The sequence below is a fragment of the Lathyrus oleraceus genome, chromosome 6 (assembly GCF_024323335.1).
Source record: "Lathyrus oleraceus cultivar Zhongwan6 chromosome 6, CAAS_Psat_ZW6_1.0, whole genome shotgun sequence".
NCBI lineage: Eukaryota > Viridiplantae > Streptophyta > Magnoliopsida > Fabales > Fabaceae > Lathyrus > Lathyrus oleraceus.
This window is the reverse complement of record NC_066584.1, coordinates 171,436,237-171,462,063: the sequence shown is the minus strand read 5'-3', so window position 1 is coordinate 171,462,063 and position 25,827 is coordinate 171,436,237. Positions and strand designations below refer to the sequence as shown.

Here is a 25,827-nt window from a genome sequence, read left to right as displayed (position 1 = left end):
ATTCTTGCGTTTGCATAAGCCGTTTTCCCCAATTTGATTCAACTTTTCTTTTACGTGATTTTCCGTTTTGATAAGTTAGGACTCGACACTTTTTATGCTTCAGTTGAGGTATTGTGGTGAGAGATTGAAGGAAAGAGCTAAGGGAGGTTCGATTTTGTGGTAATAGTTGGCCAATTTCGCCGCCTCCGGTATGGGGGAGTAGCGCGGCGGTGAGAGTTCTTCAAGATAGAAGCGTGAACTCGGAGGTGTTCTTCAAGATGATTCACGGTGGAGATGTTTGTACGTCCGGGGGCGATGTCGATTGTGGCGATGCCGATCGTGGCGATGCCGATCGTGCCGATGACGTTTCCGGATGCAAGGTAATTCGTCGTTCTCTTTCGATTTGAAAAGGAAGACTGAGGTATTGTGGCGTTTGGAGTGCCGGACCGGGTTCGTTGATTGTTTGTATCATTCAGCTTGGGCCTATAGGCCCAAAATCGCTCTCTACACCACCAGTTGGATCCTGCACCCCACTAGCTTGTTGCAGAAGATCATGGGCCTAAAGCCCATTGGTTGCTCCGCCACTGTTCATGTGCATCGTGGGCCTGCACCCCATTCTTCTCCAGAAGCCCATTTCCAGGTTTTTTTCTAAATTTTGCTAATTGTTCTAGTTAGAAAATAGGATTTGATTAGGTTTCTTAATTCTTTATTAAAATGGAAAATTTTAGGCTAATTAGGTTTCTTAATTCTTGATTAACATGGCAAATTTTAGGCTAATTAGGTTGTTAGTTTAATTAGGCTAGTAATTGACAATTAGGAGTTAAATCAAGATTTTAGAATTAATTAGGATTTAATTAGGTTGATTAGGTTGATTTTGATAATTAGGAGATTAAATCTTGATTTTCTAGAATATTAGGACAATATGATTTTAACTAGAATTTTAATTAGAAATAGTTGTATTTTTTATTAAATTTAAAATAGTGTAATTTTTAACATTAGGTTAAATCATTCTTGGGTTCTAATTAGGTTTTGATTTGGACCAATTTCATAAATGACAATTTTGCATTTAGAGGTAATTGTAGATCTTTTATCCATTTATGCCATGATCCCATTACGATTAGAATTTATCTTTAGGATTTAATCAACTTTAGGCCATGGTTAGAATTTGGACATATTTCACTATTGACCATTTTGCCCTTTATGGGCCTATTTTGATGTTTTGTGTTGAAAATTACATGTTCCCCTTAGGATTAGAATGCAATTAATTGTAGGGCCTAACATAGAATTTTATTTTTGATTTTAATCAATATTTTGACATGCTCCTTTAGGATTTCTAATCTAACTTAGAATATTCAATCAACTTCTAATGCATGATCCCTTATGTTAGTTTCTAATTATTACTAACTTCAATTAGATCCAAAAATAGTTCCCCACCAAAACTAAAACCAAAGCCCCGATTAAATTGATCAAAAGCAATTTTGATTAATTAAATCCTTTGGACTTTTATAATCCCACAGTCTAATTGAGTGACCACCTTGGTCACTTAGTATGACTTTTCTTTCACACTGTGGAGCTCAAGGCCTCAAGACAAGATCTTCAATCAAGGCATCCTTAGTTACACCAAGAAGCGGATTATTCAAGCACATCAAAGGTGGCGTATTCAAATTTCAAGCATTTCAAAGGTGGCGTCTTCAACACTTGTTAACTCAAAGTTAGAAGAGTGTGACACGAGCCTTAAGCAATAGAGAAGGAGTGGGACTGGAGTATTCCTACCCCCATTCTGATTATTTTTGGGTATGGGACGTATGACCCAGCGCTCATCGTATTCACCTCTATTCATAGACTTTAGCACAATTCTAATCATGCGATTAACAAGTCTACCTTCACAAAGCAAAATACAACAAAGCAAGGACAACATCAACAACTTATCAGTCATGAATCAAGTTGTACGATACGAGCCTTAAGTAATGGAGAAGGAGCGGGACTGGAGTATTCCTACCCCCATTCTGAGTATCTTTGGGTATGGGATGTATAACCCAACGCTCATCGTATTCACCTCCATTCATAGACTTTAGTGCAATTTGAATCTAACGATTGATAAGGTCTTCATCTTCTTCATTGCAAGAAACAACTACAAAGACTCTTCTCTCTCCACTTGAAAGTTAGTGTGATTCTCATCATCCAGTAACTATCAAGTCTCTCTTCATTCTATTCAAGTCTCTCATCATTCCACTCTAATCATTTCAATCTCAATCATTCATTCCTCTTGCCTCCTATCAATTTCTTTTCAGCCCTAGTGGGTTGAACTACGAAAGCTCTTATTTCCTCATTTCACAATGAGGATACGTAGGCAGGAGAACCCAGTTTCTTCACGAGCTACCTTATTTATAATTCATCCTTCATTTCAATCAATTCTACTTCTTTTGCCTTACCAATCAATTTCTTTTCAGTCCAGTGTTTACCAGTGATTTCTGATAAACAACTGCTAGTCTTCCAATTTTATATATTTTTGGTAACTCACAGGATCGACTAGATTGATCCTAGGACATGTGTCTTAAGAATTATTATTACGGTGATTTGGCTCATGGTTAAGTTTGTTTCTAATTTGTGGATGACGAAAAGTGTATAGACAACGATTCTAAGTGAAACTTATGATTTTATGAACAAAGTAAATGACGATAACTTTGCAGTAAAAGGTTTCTTAAAGATAACGAAAAGACTTGGGAAAGGTAAAGATAAATGACTTGAAGTAAATGATTTATGTTTTAAGAAAGTATTGGAAACGAAGACTTTGGCGAAATGTAAATGCAGAAGTAAAAGTGATGATAAACTACTGAAAAGTAAGGGCAATTCGACAGATAAAAAAGGCAGTAAAATACTTTAATTTAAACAATTGGTATGAAAAATATAACATGAACGAAACTTATGGTGTTCTTCATACATACATTTTCAGCGTAAAACTCTTTTCTCTCGCTCCGGTACTTCGAGTGTATTTTGTGAATTTCTGTATATTTGTTTGAACCACCTTTAAATCTAAGACTAAAACCCCTATTTATAGTAACTTGACCCTAACAGCCTTTACATATATGACTGCCACGTTCGTCGTTCCCAAGCGTTGCATATCTTAGATGTTTCCACGTGTTGGTCTGACGAAACGGCTTTGTTTAAATTTCAAATACTTCCCCTTGAAGCTTCGACTCTGTGAACACCTATGTCGAAGAGAGCTTTATGAAAACCCAAAAAATCTTCTAAGTTCCAGGCTTCGACAACAAATAATTGCTTACCCACAAAGAGAATTTAAACAGCTTTGCCACAGTCATCTTTTGCTTATTCTCAAAACTCAATATTTCCAAAGACCTTCAACTATCTATCGAAATCCCCAGCTAACAAACTGCCCCCAAGAAATGTCTATTTCGAATTACTGTAGAAATGAACATTTTTTTGCATTTACCAGATTTCGACCAGAGACCTTTCATAGTCCTAAAAGTCCATGTTTGTCAATTAATCATGATTAACTTTTTCAAAACGTCTCATCAGAACGTGTGCGCAGTTATATGTCATCATGAGTTTCAACTTCCAAGAAAATGAATAGTATTCCCTGTACCCTTTTCTCAGAAAAACTTCCACGTGGCCCACTATGCTAGTAAAGTGTAACCAGTCAGCCTCATAGGTTCAGCATTATAAAAGCTCATTTGTTATTTTCTCTCTCTTTTCACGAAAATCTCCATTTTTTCCTCTAAGTTCATATTCTTCAACCTTTCTGAAAAACATTTCTTCTTCCCTAAACCTAATCCTTCAAAATCTCCAAAGTCCATTACAATGTCTTCTGATAAACAACAAAAGCAATCAAAGAACATCAAAGGTGTTGGACCTTCAAAGAGTTCTACTTCCCAGAATATTCCAACCAGCACAACCATCACTGTTGGGGACCGAGAGTACATCACTGCTCCAAAACTTTTGAAAGAACAGAAAGCAATTTTTGCTTCTCAGGTAATGGTTCCTTCCCTTCTTTCTGGAAATGCTTTAGGGTTTCTAGGCCCATTAGTATCTGAAGAACATTTAGAGAAGTGTGCTCAATTATTTCCTTGTCACCATACTAATAAACCCATAGCCAACAAAACCCTTTCTTCTAAAGACAATAAGGATCTAAACCAGAGAGAGGCTTTTCAATTGGACTTTATCACTGATAGTTTCAGACCCTTTCGGTCTTGTCCAACTCTAGACAAATCCTATCTCGCTTGGTTAACAAAAGTTGAGAAGAAGAAAGCCTTACTTTGGAAAGAATTGAGTATTTTTTACCTAATCCAGATGTCGAAACTGGGATTCAGTTACTGTCAACCTTTATTACTATCTAGCCTATATTTCTGGGATAATACCTATAACACCTTTCATCTTCCTTGTGGAATGATGACTCCCACACTTTTCGACGTAGCTGCCATTGCTGGACTTCCTCCGACAGGAGAGACCTTCGACCCCTACCAAGACTGTGAAAACTTGATTGACTTCAACGTTAAGAACGCTTCTTTTAGCACTTACATTAATCTATATCACGCTGATGGGGAAGAAGTTTCTGATATAGAACATATAGCATTCTTAGGTCTATGGTTGTCCAAATTCTTCTTTTGCTGCAAATCTCTACAAGTTGCTAAGAGATTTTTAACGCTCGCTAACCAATTGCACGCTGGTCGAAGAGTGTGTTTGAGTGAACTCTTATTGGCTAGTTTATACGAAAGTCTAGGATCAGCTAGTGCTAAGCTAAAGGAATACGAAGCTGACACCAATCTATTACTATCTGGGCCTTATTAGCTTCTTCAATTATGTCTTAATGCCACTTTCGAATCCGTTTTGCCAACACGAGGAAACGTCGAAGAAGATGCCCCAGAGATAATGAATCGAAGCATTGAGGGCACCAGACTCCTTCGACTGACTCCAGTTGATGATGTTGATAACTTACAAACTTCCCTCACCAAATACACTTTGATGTTCTCGAAGCGTCATCATTTCCTTCCTTCGATGGCTCCTTTTGCCAGTCGAACGCATGGTCCTTCCTGGTTTACGGCCTCGCTCAAAGACGATGTGAAAAATGCCAACACAGAGATCGAAGACACATGGCGTGCCTTTCTCCTTCCAAGGTTACTTGTTTCTAGGATTCTGCCAGTAAAGAGTCATGTGTGTCTGTTGGCCTATCAGCCTAATTTTGTCTCTCGATAATTTGGGTTGTGTCAACATATCCCTTTCTCTTTATTCAAACGAAAGGGCGAGATCTGCTGTGCAGGGACTGAATGGAGCACTCGAGACATTGCCGTCCACAAAGAATTCCATGCCAATTTTGCCGAATTCCAATTAATAGCCTTCCAACCGTCGTTCTATTCCACCAATGGTTTCGCCACTTGGTGGACCGATTTCTATTCCAAGAATATGTTTTCGACTGCTGAAATCAAAGAACGTCTAACGAAGGCTTTTTCATCTTTGCAGGAAAATGTCCCCAAGGGTAAGCTTACTCATTCTGCGGAAATCCAAGCATTCCAAAAGTACTTTGAAACTGTCTATAACCCAACGAACATTGTTGACACTGTTTGTTATGCAGCCCCAATTTTAAAAGAAAAATTTGAAAAGCAGATTGCCAAAAGAAAATCTCTCAAAACTGTAAAACCCGAATTGAAATATGACTTGGCCTTCGAGTGCGAACCACCCAAATTTCCAAAGTTACCCAGTGCAGATTTTGCTTTGTCATTTTTCCCCCTTGTCGCAACCTGAAAAAGAATGCGAAAAAAAAACAACCGGCGAAAAAAAGAAATGACAGAAGAGTCGCCACCGTGCGTTATTTATCCCAAAGAAGGGAAAGGAAACGCTCGAAGTAAACCTGAAAAGAGGAAAGGAAAAGACAAGGTCTCGCAACCAAATCTTGGGTTCGGGAGCCGATTATGCGAAGGGAAGGTATTAGCACCCCTACGCATCCGTAGTACTCTACGAGATCCACTTTTGTTGTTCTTGTCTAAAGGGTGTAGGTTTATCTAATGTACTATTTACTAAAAGGGGGGTCAAAAGAAAATGACTCGCACGGATGTCGCATCCACTGCATACGTATCTCATCTGAACATGAGAATCAGAGTCTTCGTAGCTCGGCTACCTAGGGGTTAAAGAGGAGTGTGCTCACTAAGACATCGCGTCTTATGCCTACGTATCTCATCTGGAATGAGAATCAGAGCAAGCCGTAGTTCGGCTAACTACGGGGTAAGGGTTGTGTTTTGGGGTGCTCATGCAAAAAGGAAGTCCTGGACGAAGGAACAGTGCTACCTTAATTGACATGCAAACGGGAGACTGTACGAAGCCTAGCAATCTTATGGGAAAACGATCACACCACACAAAACATGTATCTTAAAGTAAACGCGCCAACAGGGGGGCTCAAACATACATGGGTAGGGCTTTAGTCCAGAGGGGTCATATCAACCTCGACAAACAAGCCATGGAAAGGTAATCAAATGGGCTTTTAACCACTGACATTGAACGTCAGGGTGAGCAGATCAAAAGGGTAATGAGGATAAGACCTCACAGCTCTTAACCCTGGACAGGGTGAGCTCATGACAAAAAGTGGGAATTCAGAAAGGTGGAACCCTCTCCACTGACTGACAGGACAAAAGATCTTGGGCTTTTGTTCTGAAGCATCGACACGTAGTGCGGGCATAAAGAACGAGACACTGAATAACGGGGGATTGATTACTAATCCCTTTTATCCGTCAATTGCCTCTGCATGGAGGTCTTTGGGCACAAAAGTAAACAAACAAAAGAAAACATTGCCTCATATTGAGGTCTTCCAGCTAAGAAAGCGGTAAAATGCGGGAAAGATGTAAAAGTACCACACGGATAAAGATCCGAAGTAATAGCAACTAACGACACAAGAAACCCAGAGATCTCTCAAGCTAGCACCACCAAAGAAAGCAAGTCAGCACAGGTAATCTGAATAAACCTCCAGGTGGTATCCCACAAATAAAGTGGAATGCCAAGCAAGTTATCCTTTCAGGAGTCATGTGAGCCCTCACAAAAAACTCAACAAATAGGTTAGAGTGACAAGATGGGGCGCAATCAAGAGTTTCCCCAAATCAAAAAGTAACCACATGAATCATGCCATTAAAATTCACAAAAAGAGCTCACAAAAAGCAACCAAGTGTAGGAGGCCTAAACCTCTTGTTAAACACATGCATCAAAAGGGTATCAAAATTCAAAGTCAGGGGCAAGGATCCACACATCAAGACATGACATACATACTAAAACATGTGCCCACATGCAAAACCTAACGATAATACCTCATACATTCAAAGCATTCAAATTGAAAGCATAGAGTAATGGAAATAGGGCAAACCTGATTGGAGAGATCGAATGAAATTGAATTGCCCGGTTGGGTTTGTAGAGCAATCTGAGGGTTTATATGAGATGGAATTGGCTCTTTGCAGATGAGTTCCTTTCAGTCTCTGGAGGTTGCTCTGAACTCTGTTAGCTCTTCTCTCACTATCTTTTTCCCAGGGTTTTTGGGAGATGGAAGTCTAGAATTTATAACCTGATTTTTGTGACTTTGTGGGCTCAAAAGAGAGAGGTCCAAGTCCAAGATTTTTCTGTTATATTTTATTTATTTATTTATTTATTTACTTATTTATTTATTTATTTATTTATTTTTATTTTTATTTTCGAAACGTGTGGGTTTCGCCTAGCGAGCATGACAGTTCATGAACAAACTTTTGCTCCTTCAAGATTAACGTTTTGACTGATGAATAGACCCCATTTGAACATGTTGGAAGTATCTCAAGCCATTCCCTTGTGTTGACTGATCACCCAGATAGGACCCACAAAGTGTCTTGGATGATATTCAAGTTTCTTGGATCTAATTCCGATTGACATGATGAAATGCAATATGAAATGTTAAATGACCTAAAAATGAATGCATGCATGAGGGGGGCAAATTTTGAGGTATTACATCTGTCCCTATTCAATCAACTGGAGACCCGAAAAGAAGATAGCAGCGGCTTTCGCACTTTCGAGGTATCAAGGGATTGAATACAATAAGAGCCCGAAAATTTGCACTGAAGTGAAGTGAAGTAACAATGCCTGTCAGAATCGGCAAAGAGGTGGTCTTGAAAGAAGAATCTGTCTGGTACGGTGAGAGTCAGTCTGAATACCGAAAAAGAATGTTAACCTGGATACCAAAATAAATGGTAACACAGAAATAACCATGGCCTGAATTCCGCTCATCAGTCTGAATACTGGAAATGACTTTGATCTGAACATCGGAAGATATGAGATTATTAATATCGGTCTGAACACCGAGAGGCTGGCCTGAATGCCACAAGTTGCGTCGACCTGAATGTCGGAAACTTCTTCGATCTGAACATCGAAAAACTGGCCTGAATGCCACTTCGATCTGAATATCGGAAAATTGGCCTGAATGCCACTTCGATCTGAATATCGGAAAATTGGCCTGAATGCCACAAGTTGCATTGACCTGAACGTCGAAAACTTCTTTGATCTAAACATCGGAAGACCGGTCTGAACGCCACTTCGGTCTGAATACCGGAAACTTGCCTGAATTCCACTTCGGTCTGAATACCGGAAACTGGCCTGAATGCCACTTCGGTCTGAATACCGGAAACTGGCCCGAATGCCACAAGTTGTATCGACCTGAATATCGGAAACTTCTTCGATCTGAACATCGGAAAACTGGCCTGAACGCCACTTCGGTCTGAATACCGAAAACTGGCCTGAATGCCACAAGTTGCATCGACCTGAATGTCGGAAACTTCTTCGATCTGAACATCAGAAAATTGGCCTGAATGCCACTTCGGTCTGAATACCGGAAAAACTTCATGCCTATCAGCATCGGCAGAAATAGGGAAAGATAATAGAGGCGGCGCATGGGCCAATGACACTTGTTGGGGATAATAAAGGTAAGTCATGAACAATCTTCAGTCTAAGTACTGGAAACAACTTATGGCTTATCACTTGGGATACCGAGAATGTTTTATGCTTACATGCGTATGTTTGAATTTTTCAATGGCGTAATGCTCCATGAAAATGGAAATGCTACGCAATTTGGGAAGATGCGATGCAATATGATTCTACATGCAGGGATGCAAAATGCTTGGTAGAATGTCAAGCCGAGGCAAGGGAATCTGCTGGGGAAATGATCACCATCTTCTGGACCCTGGCAAGGCTGTTGGAGATGCACAGCGCAAAGAACTCTGTGGGGAAATGACCCGCTACACGGTGTTCTAGTAATGACGAAATACCGAGACTTTGACTGAGGAAAGAATGGCATTGAGAACTTGCTGTTGAGGAAAGCGACATTGGTTTTGGCAACCGTAATCTGCGAGAGAGACGACTTAGCAGGGGAAGCAAACACCGATACGGTACCGAGATTCTGCTTCAAGGAAAGAGACCATGGATCTGGCGTCGAGATCATTGATCTGGCATCGAACCCTGAGGAGCAGCCGCTTCTGCTGGGAAGATACAGTCTGGCACTGTCAACTCCGCTGGGGATATATAGTCTGGCACTGTCAACTCTACTGGGGAGTGTATATTCTGAAACAAACGCTTGGGGGAGGTACAATAGTGAGAGCCTGCTGGGGATCGAAGAATCCAATGCTCTGATCAGCTCTGCAGGGATAAGATACCAACTTCGACTGTTGGGGGAAAACATTCGCGATCATCGGCTGGGAACCTTAAGGAAATGCCCCGAGGGTACCTGTTCTGAATAGACGATCTAAAACACTTGACATTTACAGCAATTTTAAATGTTTATTAAGCATGTACCTGTAAAGCTCTTATGTTTCATGATGCAATGTTTATCAAAAATTCGGACGTCATTTTTGCAAACAAAACAGTAAAATGAAAAATGGACACAGTGATGTACTGAATAACATGATTTTATTGATTGACTGGCCTCTGAATAGGCATTTACATTAGGAAGCAATCCCTGGAAAGAGGTAATCGCACAAAAGATAAAAACAGAAATTAATCTAATGGCAATGTGAAATGGATTTCTATTGGGTTCCAATTCTGCTATGACTCGCTCGTCTTCAAGATCCTCCGGATGATCAGCTTTCCGAAAAAGGTGATTGGACTGTTTCCTATCCTTCGGAAGTTTCCGGTTATCAACACGAGATGATATTCAGAACTACTCTGAACGCAGTCATTCACTTAATCCCTAACTTTTGCTTGGATCGCCCTTTTCGGGTTTTCAATCCACCGGGATACCCATTTTTGCCTAATGTAGCACCTCAAATTTGCACCTCCCATTTGTACATTCATTTCATTTTTTAGGTCATTAACATTGCATTGTCATTGCATCTCATGTTATATCTCATCAGTCAAGACTGGTCAGGAGATTCAAATGTGCAAGAGAGCAAGAGCATTTTTCATGAGATAAAAGCCCTAGGGTGGTTCCAATGAGTTTACATGACCCAAGGATCACTTTGAAGCAACTTGGCCAAGTGGTGAAGGCTCAGAACTCATCAGTGCATGTGCAAGTCATCTGAGGCCCATAAAAGTCAACTGCAAGTCAACTGTAAAGTCAACTGTGGATTTGGAGGTGGGAAGTGATTAGAGATGCTTCATTCATGTTCAAACAAGTCTTATTTGACATTTCAAAAACTCACATTGAAGAATTTGAAGTCAGGTCAAGAATTTCCCAAAATAGCAAGTGACCTATAATTTGAAATTTCCAAAAATGGAAAGGTTTTGGACCAACTTCAACTCAATTTTACATCATCAAGAAAGCTTCAAATGAAATTTTGTCCAACATGAAAGTTGAAGATCTTTCTCTCCCATTTCCAAAAAGTCCAATATCATGGATTTGTGATGTGTGGTTAAGGAGATATGATCCAATCATGGTAAAGTGTGCTTAAAAATTCAAATGGGCATTAACTTTTGAACCAAGGCTCCAATTTTGGTGGTTCTTTTTGCATTTTGTTCATCATGACATGCACTTTCCAAAATATCCATTACATGGCATGAATTTCACTTGCATGATCATGTACTCACTCATGAAGTTTTGTGAAGGAAATTTCGTAAAATCAATTTGGATGATTTTATGCATGAAATACCAATCCTAAAGCTTGCATGGGCCTTGTTTAAGTGGTTTTGGATCAGAGTTGAGCACTGTTCACGTGGCTACCTCATGCATGGGGGTGAAAATCTAATTTTGTACATACACCTCATAAGTTGCTAATCTCAATTGCATTTGGCTTAAACAGGTTTTCAGCATGATTAGCATGGCATATATAAGGTTAAACATAACTGCTTTCATCATTAACAACAGTTTTCAGATCTAGATTCAAAAATCATCCAAATTTTTCTCTCAAAAATATTTTGCAATTCTTCACACAAAAGACATTTCTATTGATGGATTCATGATGAGGAAGCATTTCTGAGCAAGTTTGAACGTGGAATTGGAGCAAATCGTGCCATACTTGGACCATACTCGAAGCTTGAAGGATCAATGGAATTTTCAAAATCTACTGGATTCACGTGCATTTGAGCTTCAATTTCTCCATTAATCATCTCATTAAGCATCATAGGGGAGCTTTGGACCATTACAAGCCTTGGATAGCACGATTTCAGCTTGCTGCTCTTCAAGAGGTCATGATTTGAGCCTTTTAATTTTGAAATTCATTATGATATTCATGTAGATCTTCGATTGGTGATGATTTTGGTATAAAATTTGAGTGAAATGGTGCATTATACATGAAGTTATGCATGATTAAAGTTTTGATGTCATTTCTTATTTTCTTCGATTTGATCTTGCTGTGATGAATTATGTGTAAATGTTTGTTGATCTTTGATATGCATGAGATGATGAATCGATTGATGTAATTAGTTTGGATTTCTGGTATTTTTTTCTGGAAAAGTGTATGAACATCATGTACTGTTCATCTTCTTCGTGAGGAAGAAGATGATGTTCATCTTTTAGCAACGGTTTCCAGCTTTGGCCACGCTTTCTGGTTCACTTGCCACGCTGTGCTAGGGCTTAAGCCTGATTGGTCCATGTGTTTGCATGCTCAGCATTTTCATTGGCTCATATTGCTTTGACTCATACACGCAAGCGCTGACTGGCCACCTCATTAAATGAAACGGTGCGTTTCATGCACCAGGAGCGCGCTAATTCAAATCCTCATCGGGTTCGATACTGGCTGGGCGTACTTTTTCAAATGCTTCATGTTTTTTACATATTCCCTCCATTTTCATGCCTTGGTTCATGTTTTGATTTCAATTTTTTCCCAAACTTCAAAAAATCATATAAAATAGAAAATTAATCCAATTTCATCCCAATTTTTTGCAAAATGCTCCTTATTCTGTCTAGTTTTTTATGATCATTAATTGGAAAATTGTGCACGGCTGGATTTTATTTGGTGCTAGGTTATGTGACCATGTATCCATTTTTGACCTTGCCTTGCTTATCTTATTGTGAAATGCTTGTTTCTTATCCAATGAACTTGAAAGTTTGCATACTAATTCTAGACATATCGAGGGACATTTTGGCTTTGGTTTGATATTTTTCTCATGTGCCATTTTTGTTTTGTGCTTGTGCTAACTTGGTGTGACAATTTGTGTCACACATTTGGTTGTTTAACTTGCACAATGTGATTGCCATGCCAAATGATCTCCAATGCTTCTGATTTTTTGTGTGATGGATGTTGTGGATGTCTTGATTGCTCATGAATTTTTCCAGATTTATTTGAATCATTTCTGTTTTGATTGAGAATTTTCATTCATGTTGATCATTTGGATGCCTTGAATTGGTCTTTGACTTATCTTGCACATGAAATGGACTTGCTTATTGATTATGATTTGGTTCTTTTTAGGACTTATTCTTGAGTGATTAAACATGCTTTGTGTTGAGTTTGAAGTTCTGTTTTGACTTTTGATCCTCTTTTGACCCTAGGCTTTGACCTAGTGGTTTGTTACTTACCATTTGAGTTGTGATTTCAGGTTCAAGTGTGCATCTCCATGATTGATGTTGCTCCTTCATTTGAGCTTGATTATTGGTTGTTGTTGGCTAACATCTACTTGTTTTGTAGGCTTTGATGACATTTCATTTGTGTTTGCTTATGGCTTACTCCTTGTTGTCTGATGATGATTGGGTTGTCTGTTTGAATATTGACTGTTGATTGTTTGTCTGGATTTTGTACTGATTGGTTTAGATGTTTCCACAGGTACCTAAGTTGCTTTAAGTTCTTTTGAACTTTGCTTGGCTAGCTTGTGGTTTGCATACCACTGAGGTATAATCTCTTGACTTCATGTAGTCTGGAAGACCTACTGTTATTGGTAGGCACCTGTCTGAAGCCCTCCTTAAGAGGCAATGTTTGTGGATGTTTAATTTTGTGCCAAGCAGGTAAAGACCTCTTAAGAGGCAATTGGCAGATAAAAGGGATGTGCAATCCATCCCCTGCTATTCAGTTGTGTCATTCACTTTGCTCACACACCATGTGTTGATGCATCTTGAGTAAGAACCCAAGATCTTGTTGTGTCAGTCATCTGTGGAGAAGAGTTCCTACATTCTGAACTCCCACACTTTCTATTTGAGCCAAGCTCTCCCAGGCCAGGGATAAGAGCTGTGAGGTCTTACCCTCACTTCCCATTTCATCTGCTTCACCCTAACTCTCAATGTTAGGGTTAAGAGCTAAAAACACCCCATTCCAGTTGGCTTGTTTTTACAGCCTAGCCTTGTATGAGCCCAATTGTTTGCATATAGTGTGTGTGCTTGCTTTATTGTGCTTGTATGTGTTTGACCGTGCTGTTTAAGTTAGTTTGCTTCCTGTGCAAGTTAGGATAGAGACCTCAACATAGGGATCGTATGCATGACAACTTCTAGGCTCGAGTCGTAGTCTCCCTAGTAGCTTGTTATCTCCCTTGTCTCTGGTTAGGATAGAAGTTCTTTCCCTGTTAAGGGGAACTACGTCGCCCTGATCCTCATACCAGATGAGGTACGTAGGCAGGAGATGAGCTGATCTCTCCGGGAGCCCTTTGTCTTTTTCACCCCTTTGTGTGTGTTGGAGTTTGACATAAGTCCAGCGATTGGCAGTTGGTTTCCTGTATCTTGTTTGTGTGGAGTCTGACATAAGTCCAGCGATTGGCAGTTGGTTTCCTGTGTGTGTTTGTCGGTTCGGAGTCTGATGTAAGTCCAGCGATTGGCATTCGGTTTCCAGGTTTGCCTGTTTGTGTGGAGTCTGACATAAGTCCAGCGATTGGCAGTCGGTGTCCTGTTTGTGTTTTGTTTAGCGTGCGTTAGCCGAGCTACGAGTGTTCTGATTCTTCTCTGATTAGAGAAGATACGTATGCATAGGATGCGACATCCTAGCGAGCACGTTTCCCCTGTCCCGAACTACGTCGACTCTGATGTCTGTGCTTGACAGGCTACGTAGGCCCAGGATGCGACATCCTGCCGAGTCCGTTTCTTCCGTCTTTCTGTGTTTCCTTCCAGCCTTGTGCAGTTTGTGAGTAGTTTCTAGCAACCTTTCTTCTATTCTTTCTGAGCGTGGATCCCGTCGAGTACGACGGATGCGTAGGGGTGATAATACCTTCCCTTCGCATAACCGACTCCCGATCCCATCGATCTCCGGTCGCGAGACCATGTCCTTTCCAGGTTTACTTCGAGCGTTTCCTTTCCCTCCTTTGGGATAAATAACGCACGGTGGCGGCTCTGTTGTTTCTTTTTCCCACCGGTTTTTCGCGTAATGCGACAGCTGGCGACTCTGCTGGGGACTGAAGAGAAGTTGACCTCCTGCTGGTCCATCTTCCCTAAGCGAGTCACTCCTAGCGCTCTGTAGGATAGGGTTTGGTTGCTTTTATTGCTTTATTTATTGCATTTATGATTATTATGTTGTATATATGTGCATTATGTGTTTGCATGCATCATATTTTCATCTGTGCTGGCTGCGTGTTTGTCTCTCTGTGGGGTGGGAGTTACAAGAGGTAAAAGGCCTAATACCCAGGCCATGAGCGAACTTTAAGACACCTAGGATTAGAGTGATTCATGGGAAGCGGGTGGTATTGCGCCACTTAGCGGAACATGATATCACAAGCAGTTCAGACTCTGATGGGGTATTATCGTTACATACATCTGGTATGTACATGATGATATTCTATGAAAGAGTTGCTTTTCCTGCATTTCTCTCGACTTTACCCTGGCCTAGATGACACCCGTGAGTGGGGAGGGAATTGAATCATTACAGGTACCGTTGGTGACTTGTTGGTGACTATTGATCAGTTGGTGACTATTGATCTGTTGGTGACTTTTGGTTCCTGTTGGTGACTTGGTTCCGAGATATATGGGTCTCAGATGACTTTGGGTCTCAGATGACTTTGTGGTTCCGAATACAAGCCGAAGCTTCGAACCTGTGCTCCGTAACACACAGCCAACCAGTCGTGTTTGCATCATTTGCATCATAGCATATTTACTTTCAAAAAATAATGCAATAAAAAAAAGAAAAGAAAAGAAAAGAAAAAAAGCTAATCTCCTCATGCATATCATTTCTCAGGTTCATTCGGGAGTCTATTCACTGTGAGAGATGGCATCCGTTCCAGAGTTGAAGAGGAAGACGTGCACCTACAGTTTTCACCGTGAGCCATTGACATCTTTGATAGAGCTGAGCAATCTTGTGACCGGCGGTAATCAGAAGGTGTTTGTTGATCAATATGGGGATTTGTTGACACTGTTGAAGATGGTGGTAGATCCAGTACCATTGCAGACTCTCCTACAGTTTTATGATCCAGAGCTCCGTTGCTTCACTTTCCAGGATTATCAGTTAGCACCCACTCTTGAGGAGTACTCCATTCTGATGAATGTCCCGATCAAGTACCAAGTGCCTTTCTTGGATGTTCCAAAGGAGGAGGATTTCAGGGTTGTTGCCAGATCTCTTTATTTGAGTATCAAAGAAGTGAGTGACAATTGGAAGTCAAATGGTGATGTGGTGGGGTTGCCTTTGAAGTACTTAGTGAGGATGGCTAAAGAAGAAGCAAAGAAGGGAAATTGGGAAGCTTTTCATGCTCAGTTGGCTATTATGATTTATGGGATTGTGTTGTTCCCGAGTATGCCTAATTTTGTGGACTTTGCTGCTATCACTATCTTCATCAGAGGAAATCTGGTTCCTACCTTGTTAGCTGACACTTACTATGCTATACACAGCAAGCATGGTAAGGGTGGGGCTATCAGATGATGTCTCCCTTTACTACTCAGATGGTTCTTGTCTCTTCTGCCAACCTGTGGACCTTTTGTGGATACTCAGAGCACTCATAAGTGGACTCAGAGGATTATGTCTCTTACATCCTATGACATCAGGTGGCAATCTTACCGGATGGATGTGCGTAATGTTATCATGAGTTGTGGAGAGTTTCGTAACGTGCCACTCGTAGGGACTAAGGGTTGCATCAATTATAACCCGGTTTTTTCTCTTCGCCAGTTGGGGTTTGTGATGAATGGAAGACCACTAGATGCTGAGATAGCTGAAAGTGTGTATTTTGAGAAGCGGAGTGACCCGGCTAGATTGGAGCAAGTAGGAAGGGCTTGGAAGACTATTGGTGTCAAGGATGGAGCTGTGTTAGGGAAGAAGTTTGCCATTGCTATGCCTGATTACATTGATTGGGTCAAGAAGAGAGTGGAGACTTTGTTGTTACCCTATGATAGGATGGAGTCATTGCAAGAGCAACCGCCTTTGATCCTTGCTAAGAGTGTGCCTGCTGAGCACTACAAACAAGCCTTGATGGAGAATCGTCGGTTGAAGGAGAAGGAACAAGATACCCAGATGGAGCTTTACAAAGCCAAAGCTGATAGGTTGAACTTGGCTCACAAGCTCAAAGGAGTGCAAGGTGAAGATGCTAGCAGATTGAGAAGCAAGAAGAGGTCTTATGAGGAGATAGAAGCAATGTTGGATGGAGAACACCGTGAGCGTCTAAGGTTGCAAAGAGCGGAAGCCAACTACCAGAAGAAGATAAGAGACCTGGAAAAACAGCTTAGAGACAAAGACATCCAATTGAAGAAGGAGGTAGACTTGAGACATGCATCAGAGAACCAGCTTGGAGGAGAAGTTGTAGAGCTCAGAAGACAACTGAAGGAGAAGATCACCCCTCTGCCTGATTGTTCAGAGTGCGACCGTTTGATTGATCAATGCCAGTATCTGAAGACTCTCATTCCTGGAGGACATCTTTCTTAGCTTGTATCTGTTGTTTATTTTGAGAATCACCTCCAGGCTTGTTGGATGGGATTCCTTGTACTCTTATCATTTGGATTTTTGCTTGAATATTGTTGTATGATCCTTGTACTCACATCTATAGAGGAGGTTGTTGATGTTTCACCTTATGCTCATTATCTCATTGTTGCAGGTTGCCATCTTTTGAAAGATGAATTAGGCTCTTGAATGCCTGAGAAATGAACATATCATGTGCATCATACGCATCATAAGCATCATACACATATCATGTTGCATTACAGGTGTTCTTGATCGAGACTTCTCATTCTGGTTCCTGTTTCAGGCAGGATTGCTGATCAACGACCACACCGCTACTCTACGAGGTTGAATCAACAGAGGAATATGGATCAAGTGCAAGCTGAGTTAGCAGAGATGAGGGCTAACATGGCCCAGTTCATGCATATGATGCAAGGGGTTGCGCAAGGTCAGGAAGAACTTCGAGCCCTAGTCCAGAGACAAGAAGCTACAATTCCACTGGTCAACCATGCTTTGCCAGAGGGAGGCCCAGTCAATGACAACGTTACTGCTGCTGTTCCCATCAACAACTATGTCGTGGGTGATGAGTTGAGGGGTATCAGAATCAACGGTCAACCTATTGCTCCAGAGACAGTTAATGCCAGGGTGACTCGTGCTCCAGTCCGTAATCCTGCTCCGTTGGTTGATAGGCAGGAGGACATGTTTACTCTCCTCAGTGAGGATGATGAAGTTGTGGGAAGAACTGACGAAAGGGATAGGAGGGTTGATGCCCTAGCTGAGAAGATTAGAGCCATGGAGTGTCAGAACTCTTTGGGGTTTGATGTTACAAATATGGGTTTGGTGGAAGGACTGAGGATTCCCTATAAGTTCAAGGCGCCATCTTTTGATAAATATAATGGCACTTCTTGTCCTCGCACCCATGTGCAGGCCTATTTCAGAAAGATCTCTGCCTACACAGATGATGAGAAGATGTGGATGTACTTCTTCCAGGATAGCTTGTCTAGAGCTTCCTTGGACTGGTACATGGAGCTGAAAAGAGAATCTATCAGAAGTTGGAGAGATCTGGGGGAAGCCTTCTTGAGGCAATACAAGCACAACATGGATATGGCTCCGAGCCGAACTCAGTTACAGAGCTTATGTCATAAATCTGGAGAGAGTTTCAAAGAGTACGCCCAGAGATGGCGAGAATTAGCTGCAAGGGTGCAACCTCCGATGCTGGAGAAGGAGTTGACCGATATGTTTATTGGGACTTTGCAAGGAGTATTTATGGACCAGATGGGGAGTTACCCATTCGGTAGTTTCTCTGATGTGGTGATTTGTGGAGAAAGGACAGAGAGTCTCATTAAAGCTGGAAAGATTCATGATGCTGGTTCTTCATCTTCGAAGAAGCCATTTTCTGGGGCACCCAGAAGAAGAGAGGGAGAGACCAATGCTGTGCAACACAGAAGAAATATGAATAGCGGACATTACCGTCAGGTTGCTGCTGTAACCATCCCAGCACCTCAACCATGACAACAGCAACAACAGAGAGGACCACCACCACAACAACAACAACGCCAGTTTCAGCCGAGACAGAGAATGCAGGATCGTCGCTTCGATCCGTTACATATGACATATGCTGAGTTGCTGCCAGAATTGCTCAGGTTGGGATTTGTTGAGTTACGCACTATGGGTCCGGTGACGAAGATACCACCTGGGTATGATGCCAACGTCCGTTGTGACTTCCATTCTGGTGCACTGGGGCACCATATTGAGAACTGTCGGGCTTTTCATCATAAGGTCCAGGACTTAATTGACGCCAAAACAATCAATTTTTCTCCTGTGCCTAATGTTGTGAATAACCCTATGCCTCAGCATGGTGCGCATAGGGTGAATAATGTGGAAGGTGAAGAGGCCTTGGATTTGGTAGTTGATGTGGCAGAGGTTCAGACCTCGTTGCTGGTTGTGAAAGAGCGTCTGCTAGATGGGGGAGTATTCCCGGGCTGTGATCAGGGCTGTTCAGATTGTGCAAAATCAGAGAATGGTTGTATGCAGTTGAAGAATGGTATCCAGAGACTGATTGATGAGGGTTGTTTGCAGTTTGCTAAGGCTGTGAAAGATAATGGGGTGGTGTCAACTGTCACTATTTATTTCAAACCGTCCGAGGGACGTGGCCAGAGAACTGTTAATGCACCAGTAACCGTTGGTACTCCTGTTACCATTTCTGCTCCAGTAACTGTCAGTGCTCCCACTACTATTGTTGTGTCTGGTAGAAGGGCTGTTGAGAACAGTAGGGCCGTGCCGTGGAAGTATGATAATGCCTACCGCAGCAACCGAAGGTCAGAAAGTCAGATCCGGCCAGTTGATCAAGCTCCTGTGACCATTAGTGTGCCGGTCAAAGCTCCTGTGACTGTGGGTCCAGTTGTGGACAATGTAGGGGGATCAGGAGGTTTTACAAGGAGTGGTCGTCTGTTTGCACCACAGCCTTTGAGAGACAACAATGCTGAGGCTCTTGCCAAAGCGAAGGGTAAGCAAGCTGTGGTTGAAGAAGAACCTGTACAGAAGGAAGCGCCTGAGGGGTCGTTTGAAAAAGATGTGGAGGAGTTTATGAAGATTATTAAGAAGAGTGACTACAAGATTGTAGATCAGCTGAATCAAACTCCGTCCAAAATCTCTATTCTGTCCCTGTTGTTGTGCTCTGAGGCACATCGTAACACCTTGCTGAAGATGTTGAATCTGGCTTACGTGCCTCAGGAGATCTCTGTCAATCAGTTGGAGGGTGTTATTGCTAATGTGAGAACAAGGCACAGTTTGGGGTTCACAGACCTGGATTTGACGCCGGAAGGTCGCAACCATAACAAAGCCCTGCATATCACCATGGAGTGCAAAGGCGCCGTGTTGTCACATGTGTTGGTAGATACTGGCTCGTCTTTGAATGTGCTGCCCAAGAAGACTTTGAGCAAGATAGATGTTGAAGGGGTTGTCCTCACTCCAAGCGATCTTATTGTTCGTGCTTTTGATGGATCCAAACGGTCTGTTTTTGGTGAAGTCACATTGCCGGTAAAGATTGGCCCGGAGGTGTTCAGTATTGTCTTCTATGTGATGGATATTCAACCAGCATATAGTTGTCTTTTGGGGCGTCCCTGGATACATGGGGCTGGAGCAGTGTCGTCAACTCTCCATCAGAAGCTGAAGTACGTATGGAATGGGCAGATTGTGACTGTGTGCGGCGAGGAGGACATTCTGGTGAGTCATTTATCCTCTTTCAAGTATGTGGAAGTGGATGGCGAGACCCATGAAACTCTATGCCAGGCGTTTGAGACCGTTGCTCTTGAGAGGGTGGCTTTTGCTGAGCAGAAGAAGCCAAGTGCCTCGATTGCATCATACAAGCAGGCTATGGAGGTTGTCAGCTCAGGCAATGCAGAAGGCTGGGGCTAGATGGTGGACCTGCCCGTCAAAGAAGACAAATTCGGTATTGGCTATCAACCTCTGCAGGCAGAGCAGGGTGAGCAGAAAGGGCCGAGTTCCTTTACCAGCGCTGGGCTGATGAATCATGGCGACGTCTTTGCAGCCAGTAGTGAAGACGAGGACAGTGATTGTGATCTGAACAACTGGGTTCGACCGTGTGCACCAGGGGAGTCGATCAACAATTGGACAGCTGAAGAAGTGGTCCAAGTTACTCTTCAAACAGAGTAATTTTCTTTTGTTTTTCATTTTGCACAAAACCCTACGTTCTGCCCAAGGCGTAGTGGTTCATTGTAGGGCCTCATCATGTTTTTCAATGATATCATTAATAAAGGACGTTTTGCAAACAATTTTGTGAGCCCTGTCTTTCTGATTTTGTTTTTCATTTTTCAAAACAATAAAAATGGCAATGTTTTTGTTTTTGTGACTTTTTTGAACTTTTTTTTTTCTAAAATAAAGCATTAAACATGCAGAATCGATCTTGCGGACTCCACTATAAACAATTCTGCTATGGCTCAGTATGATTTCAATGATCCCATCTACCAAGCTGAAGAGGAGAGTGAGGAAGATTGTGAACTCCCCAAGGAACTGGTCAGATTATTGAAGCAGGAGGAAAGGGTCATCCAACCTCATCAGGGAGAGTTGGAGATTATTAACCTGGGTACTGAGGACGCCAGAAGAGAGATCAAGATCGGGGCTACTTTGAAGGAAGATGTCAAGAGAAGGTTGATTGAAATGTTGAGAGAATATGTGGAGATATTCGCCTGGTCGTATCAAGATATGCCTGGGTTGGATACAGATATTGTGGTGCATAGGCTACCTCTCAGAGAAGATTGTCCTTCAGTCAAGCAGAAGCTGCGCAGAACTAGTCCTGATATGGCTGTCAAGATCAAGGAAGAGGTTTAGAAGCAGTTGGATGCGGGTTTTCTGTCAGTTACTACTTATCCCTCGTGGGTGGCCAACATCGTTCCCGTGCCAAAGAAGGATGGCAAAGTCAGGATGTGTGTCGATTACCGAGACTTAAACAGAGCTAGTCTGAAAGATGACTTCCCATTACCTCACATTGATGTATTGGTCGATAACACTGCTCAATCCTCGGTTTTCTCTTTCATGGATGGTTTTTATGGCTATAATCAGATCAAGATGGCGCCAGAGGACATGGAAAAGACGACATTCATTACACCTTGGGGCACGTTCTGCTATAAGGTGATGCCATTTGGGCTGAAGAATGCCGGTGCTACCTATCAGAGGGCTATGACGACTCTCTTTCATGGCATGATGCACAAAGAGATTGAAGTGTACGTGGATGATATGATTGCGAAGTCGCAGACAGAAGAGGAGCACCTGGTAAACTTGCAGAAGTTGTTTGAAAGGCTGAGAAAGTTCAAACTGAGGCTGAATCCGAACAAGTGTATGTTTGGTGTGAGATCCGTTAAGCTGTTGGGTTTCATTGTCAGTGAGAAAGGGATTGAGGTTGATCCAGCGAAAGTCAAAGCTATTCAAGAGATGCCTAAACCAAAAACTGAAAAGCAGGTTCGTGGGTTTTTAGGGAGATTGAACTACATTGCACGGTTTGTATCTCACCTAACTGCCACGTGTGAACCGATATTCAAATTGCTAAGAAAGAATCAAGCAATCAGGTGGAATGATGATTGTCAAAAAGGTTTTGATAAGATAAAAGAATATTTTCAGAAACCTCCAATCCTTATACCTCCAGTTCCTGGGAGGCCTCTGATAATGTACCTGTCAGTGACTGAGAACTCGATGGGGTGTGTATTGGGACAGCATGACGAGTCTGGTCGAAAAGAGCATGCCATATACTACCTTAGCAAAAAGTTTACCGACTATGAAATCAAATATTTGCATCTCGAGAAAACTTGTTGTGCTTTGGCCTGGGCTGCTCGCCGATTGAGGCAGTATATGTTGAACCATACTACCTTGTTGATTTCTAAGATGGATCCAGTGAAGTACATCTTTGAGAAGCCGGCTCTCACCGGGCGTGTTGCTCGTTGGCAGATGATTCTAACCGAATATGATATCCAGTACACGTCGCAGAAGGCCATCAAAGGTAGTATTCTGTCAGACTACCTTGCCGAGCAACCGATCGATGATTATCAGCCGATGATGTTTGAATTCCCTGATGAAGACATCATGTATCTGAAGATGAAAGATTGTGAAGAGCCTCTTGTCGAGGAAGGACCGGATCCTGATGACAAGTGGACACTGATGTTTGATGGGGTTGTGAATATGAATGGCAACGGTGTTGGGGCAGTGCTTATTAATCCTAAAGGTGCACATATACCTTTTTCTGCCAGACTGACTTTTGATGTAACCAACAACGAGGCTGAGTATGAGGCTTGTATCATGGGGATAGAAGAAACGATCGATTTAAGAATCAAAACTCTGGACATTTATGGAGATTCCGCTCTAGTGATTAACCAGGTCAATGGAGATTGGAATACTCACCAGCCGCATTTGATTCCTTGTCGAGACTATACCAGAAGGATCCTGACTTTCTTCAAAAAGGTGAAGTTGTATCATGTTCCCCGCGATGAAAATCAGATGGCTGACGCCTTGGCTACTTTGTCTTCTATGATCAAAGTTCATTGGTGGAATCATGTACCACATGTTGCGGTGAATCAACTCGAGAGGCCTGCGTATGTGTTTGCAGCCGAGTCTGTTGTTGATGAGAAGCCGTGGTACCATGATATCAAGAACTTCCTCAAGAGTCAGGAGTATCCTGAAGGAGCGTCAAAGAATGACAAGAAAACCCTGAGAAGGCTAGCTGGAAGCTTTTATTTGAATCAGGATGACGTGTTGTATAAGAGAAACTTTGACATGGTGCTGCTCAGATGCGTGGATAGACACGAAGCAGACATGTTGATGCAAGAAGTGCATGAAGGATCTTTCGGTACCCATGCTGGTGGTCATGCAATGTCCAAGAAATTGTTGAGAGCCGGTTATTATTGGATGACTATGGAATCCGATTGTTTCAAATATGCTCGGAAGTGCCATAAATGTCAGATCTATGCTGATAAGGTGCATGTACCACCAAGCCCTCTGAATGTTATGAATTCGCCTTGGCCATTCGCGATGTGGGGCATTGATATGATTGGAAAGATTGAGCCAACTGCTTCTAATGGACATCGCTTCATCCTGGTTGCGATTGATTACTTCACCAAATGGGTGGAAGCAGCTTCCTATGCCAATGTGACCAAGCAAGTGGTTGCCCGATTCATCAAGAAGGAAATTATATGTCGTTATGGGGTTCCTGAGAGAATCATTACTGATAATGGTTCGAATCTCAATAACAAGATGATGAAGGGGCTTTGTAAAGATTTCAAGATTGAACATCACAATTCTTCTCCTTACAGACCAAAGATGAATGGTGCTGTAGAGGCGGCAAACAAGAATATTAAGAAGATTGTGCAGAAGATGGTCGTGACGTACAAGGATTGGCATGAGATGTTGCCTTTCGCTTTGCATGGGTACCGTACTTCAGTACGTACGTCGACCGGGGAAACCCCTTACTCCCTTGTGTATGGTATGGAGGCAGTCCTACCTGTTGAAATGGAGATTCCTTCTCTGAGGGTCTTGTTGGATGTCAAGCTTGACGAAGCTGAGTGGATTCGAACAAGGTTTAACGAGTTGAGCCTTATCGAAGAGAGGCGGTTAGCAGTTGTGTGCCATGGGCAGTTGTATCAGAGAAGGATGAAGAAGGCCTTTGATCAGAAAGTGCATCCTCGAAGCTATCAGACTGGTGATTTAGTTTTGAAGAGGATCCTTCCTCCCGTACAGATAACAGGGGCAAATGGACTCCTAATTATGAAGGTCCATATGTTGTTAAAAAGGTTTTCTCTGGTGGAGCCTTGATGCTGACAACTATGGATGGTGAAGATTTCCCTTCCCCTGTTAACTCAGATGTAGTCAAAAAATACTTCGCATAAAATGACCCGCTGGACAAAAAGAATAAAAGAGTCCAGGCAAAAAAGGGCATCCCGGCGAACCAAAAAAAAAAGAAAAGGTTCGAGCAAAAGTTAGGGATAAAGAATGAAAAATATGTACACCCGGTAAGTCGAAAACCCGCAAGGGCGGCTTAGGCAAAAATAGGTATCCCGGTGGATTGAAAACCTGAAAGGGCGATCCAGCCAAAAGAGGGATAAAGCGAAGACTACAGTCTGAGTTATCTGTACTTCATCGCGCTTCAGTGTCTACCATCTCGAAGGATGTGATCGGTCCAGTCATTCTTCTCAGAAAGCAAGGAATTTGGGGAGAAAATTGATGATCTGTGAGTCATAACAGAATTGGGAAATAGTGGATGCCGTATTCACATTGCCATTAGGATAGTTTATTTTCCTTTTGTGCGCAATTACCTCTTTCTAGGAATTGCTTCCTGATGTATTTGCCTTTTCAGGCCCATTTTCAATCAATAAAAGTCGTTATTCAGATAAATGGCTCTCTTGTTTTTATCTTTACTGTTTTGTTTGCAAAAACGTCCGAATTTTTTATAAACATTGCATATAAAAACATGAAGGCTAGACAATAACGTGTAGAAAGATAAAACATTTGAAAATCATTTTGAATGTTGAGTACACTTGAGTGTATCTTGTCCATGCAATTCCCTGGGGCACGTTTATCTTGTTGTTTTGCAGGTTATTACCTTTGATTCCTGGCTGAAGCAGATAAGCCACGGATTGTTCAGGGATGTTGTCAGCACTGTCCAGTAGTGTGAAAGGATGTTGTATCCCCAGCAGATGAAGCAAGTTCAGGACTTGTCTCTCCAGCATAGTCGAGATCAGGGATTCCTCAGCAGGATTGAGGATGTTTCCCTAGCAGGCGTGGAAGTGGCCGTTTCCCCAAGCAAGTCTGAAAGTTATTATAACTGTTCTTCCCCGACAGAGACGTCTGTGGATAGTGTGTCCCTCATCAGCAGGTACAAAGGCTATTGTTTCCCCAGCTAGTGTGAAGATTGTTAATCCCCACTGAGTCTGAAGGTTGTCGTATCCCCAGCGGAGGTGCCGGTGAGTGGTTTATTCCTCAGCGGTCGGGTATGAAGTATTGTAATGCCTAGCAGGGTCGTGAGTGCCTTTCCCCATCAGGGTTGTGAATGTTTTCCCCTAGCAGATCTCCCCAACAGAGGTTTGTGTTGATGGTTTTCCCCAGCAAGTTCCCCAAATGGATCAGGTTCGGTGAA

At 42.1% G+C, this 25,827-nt stretch overlaps 1 protein-coding gene across 1 annotated transcript; it reads left to right on the top strand.

The window, feature by feature from the left end:
* The first annotated feature begins 446 nt into the window (after positions 1–446).
* On the top strand, positions 447–17,318 carry LOC127092298 (uncharacterized). Its single transcript, XM_051031139.1, has 2 exons — positions 447–13,247; positions 15,507–17,318. The coding sequence occupies exon 1, from the start codon at positions 3,799–3,801 to the stop codon at positions 4,783–4,785; it is 987 nt and encodes a 328-aa protein (XP_050887096.1). The 5' UTR covers positions 447–3,798; the 3' UTR covers positions 4,786–13,247; positions 15,507–17,318.
* The last annotated feature ends 8,509 nt before the right edge of the window (positions 17,319–25,827 follow it).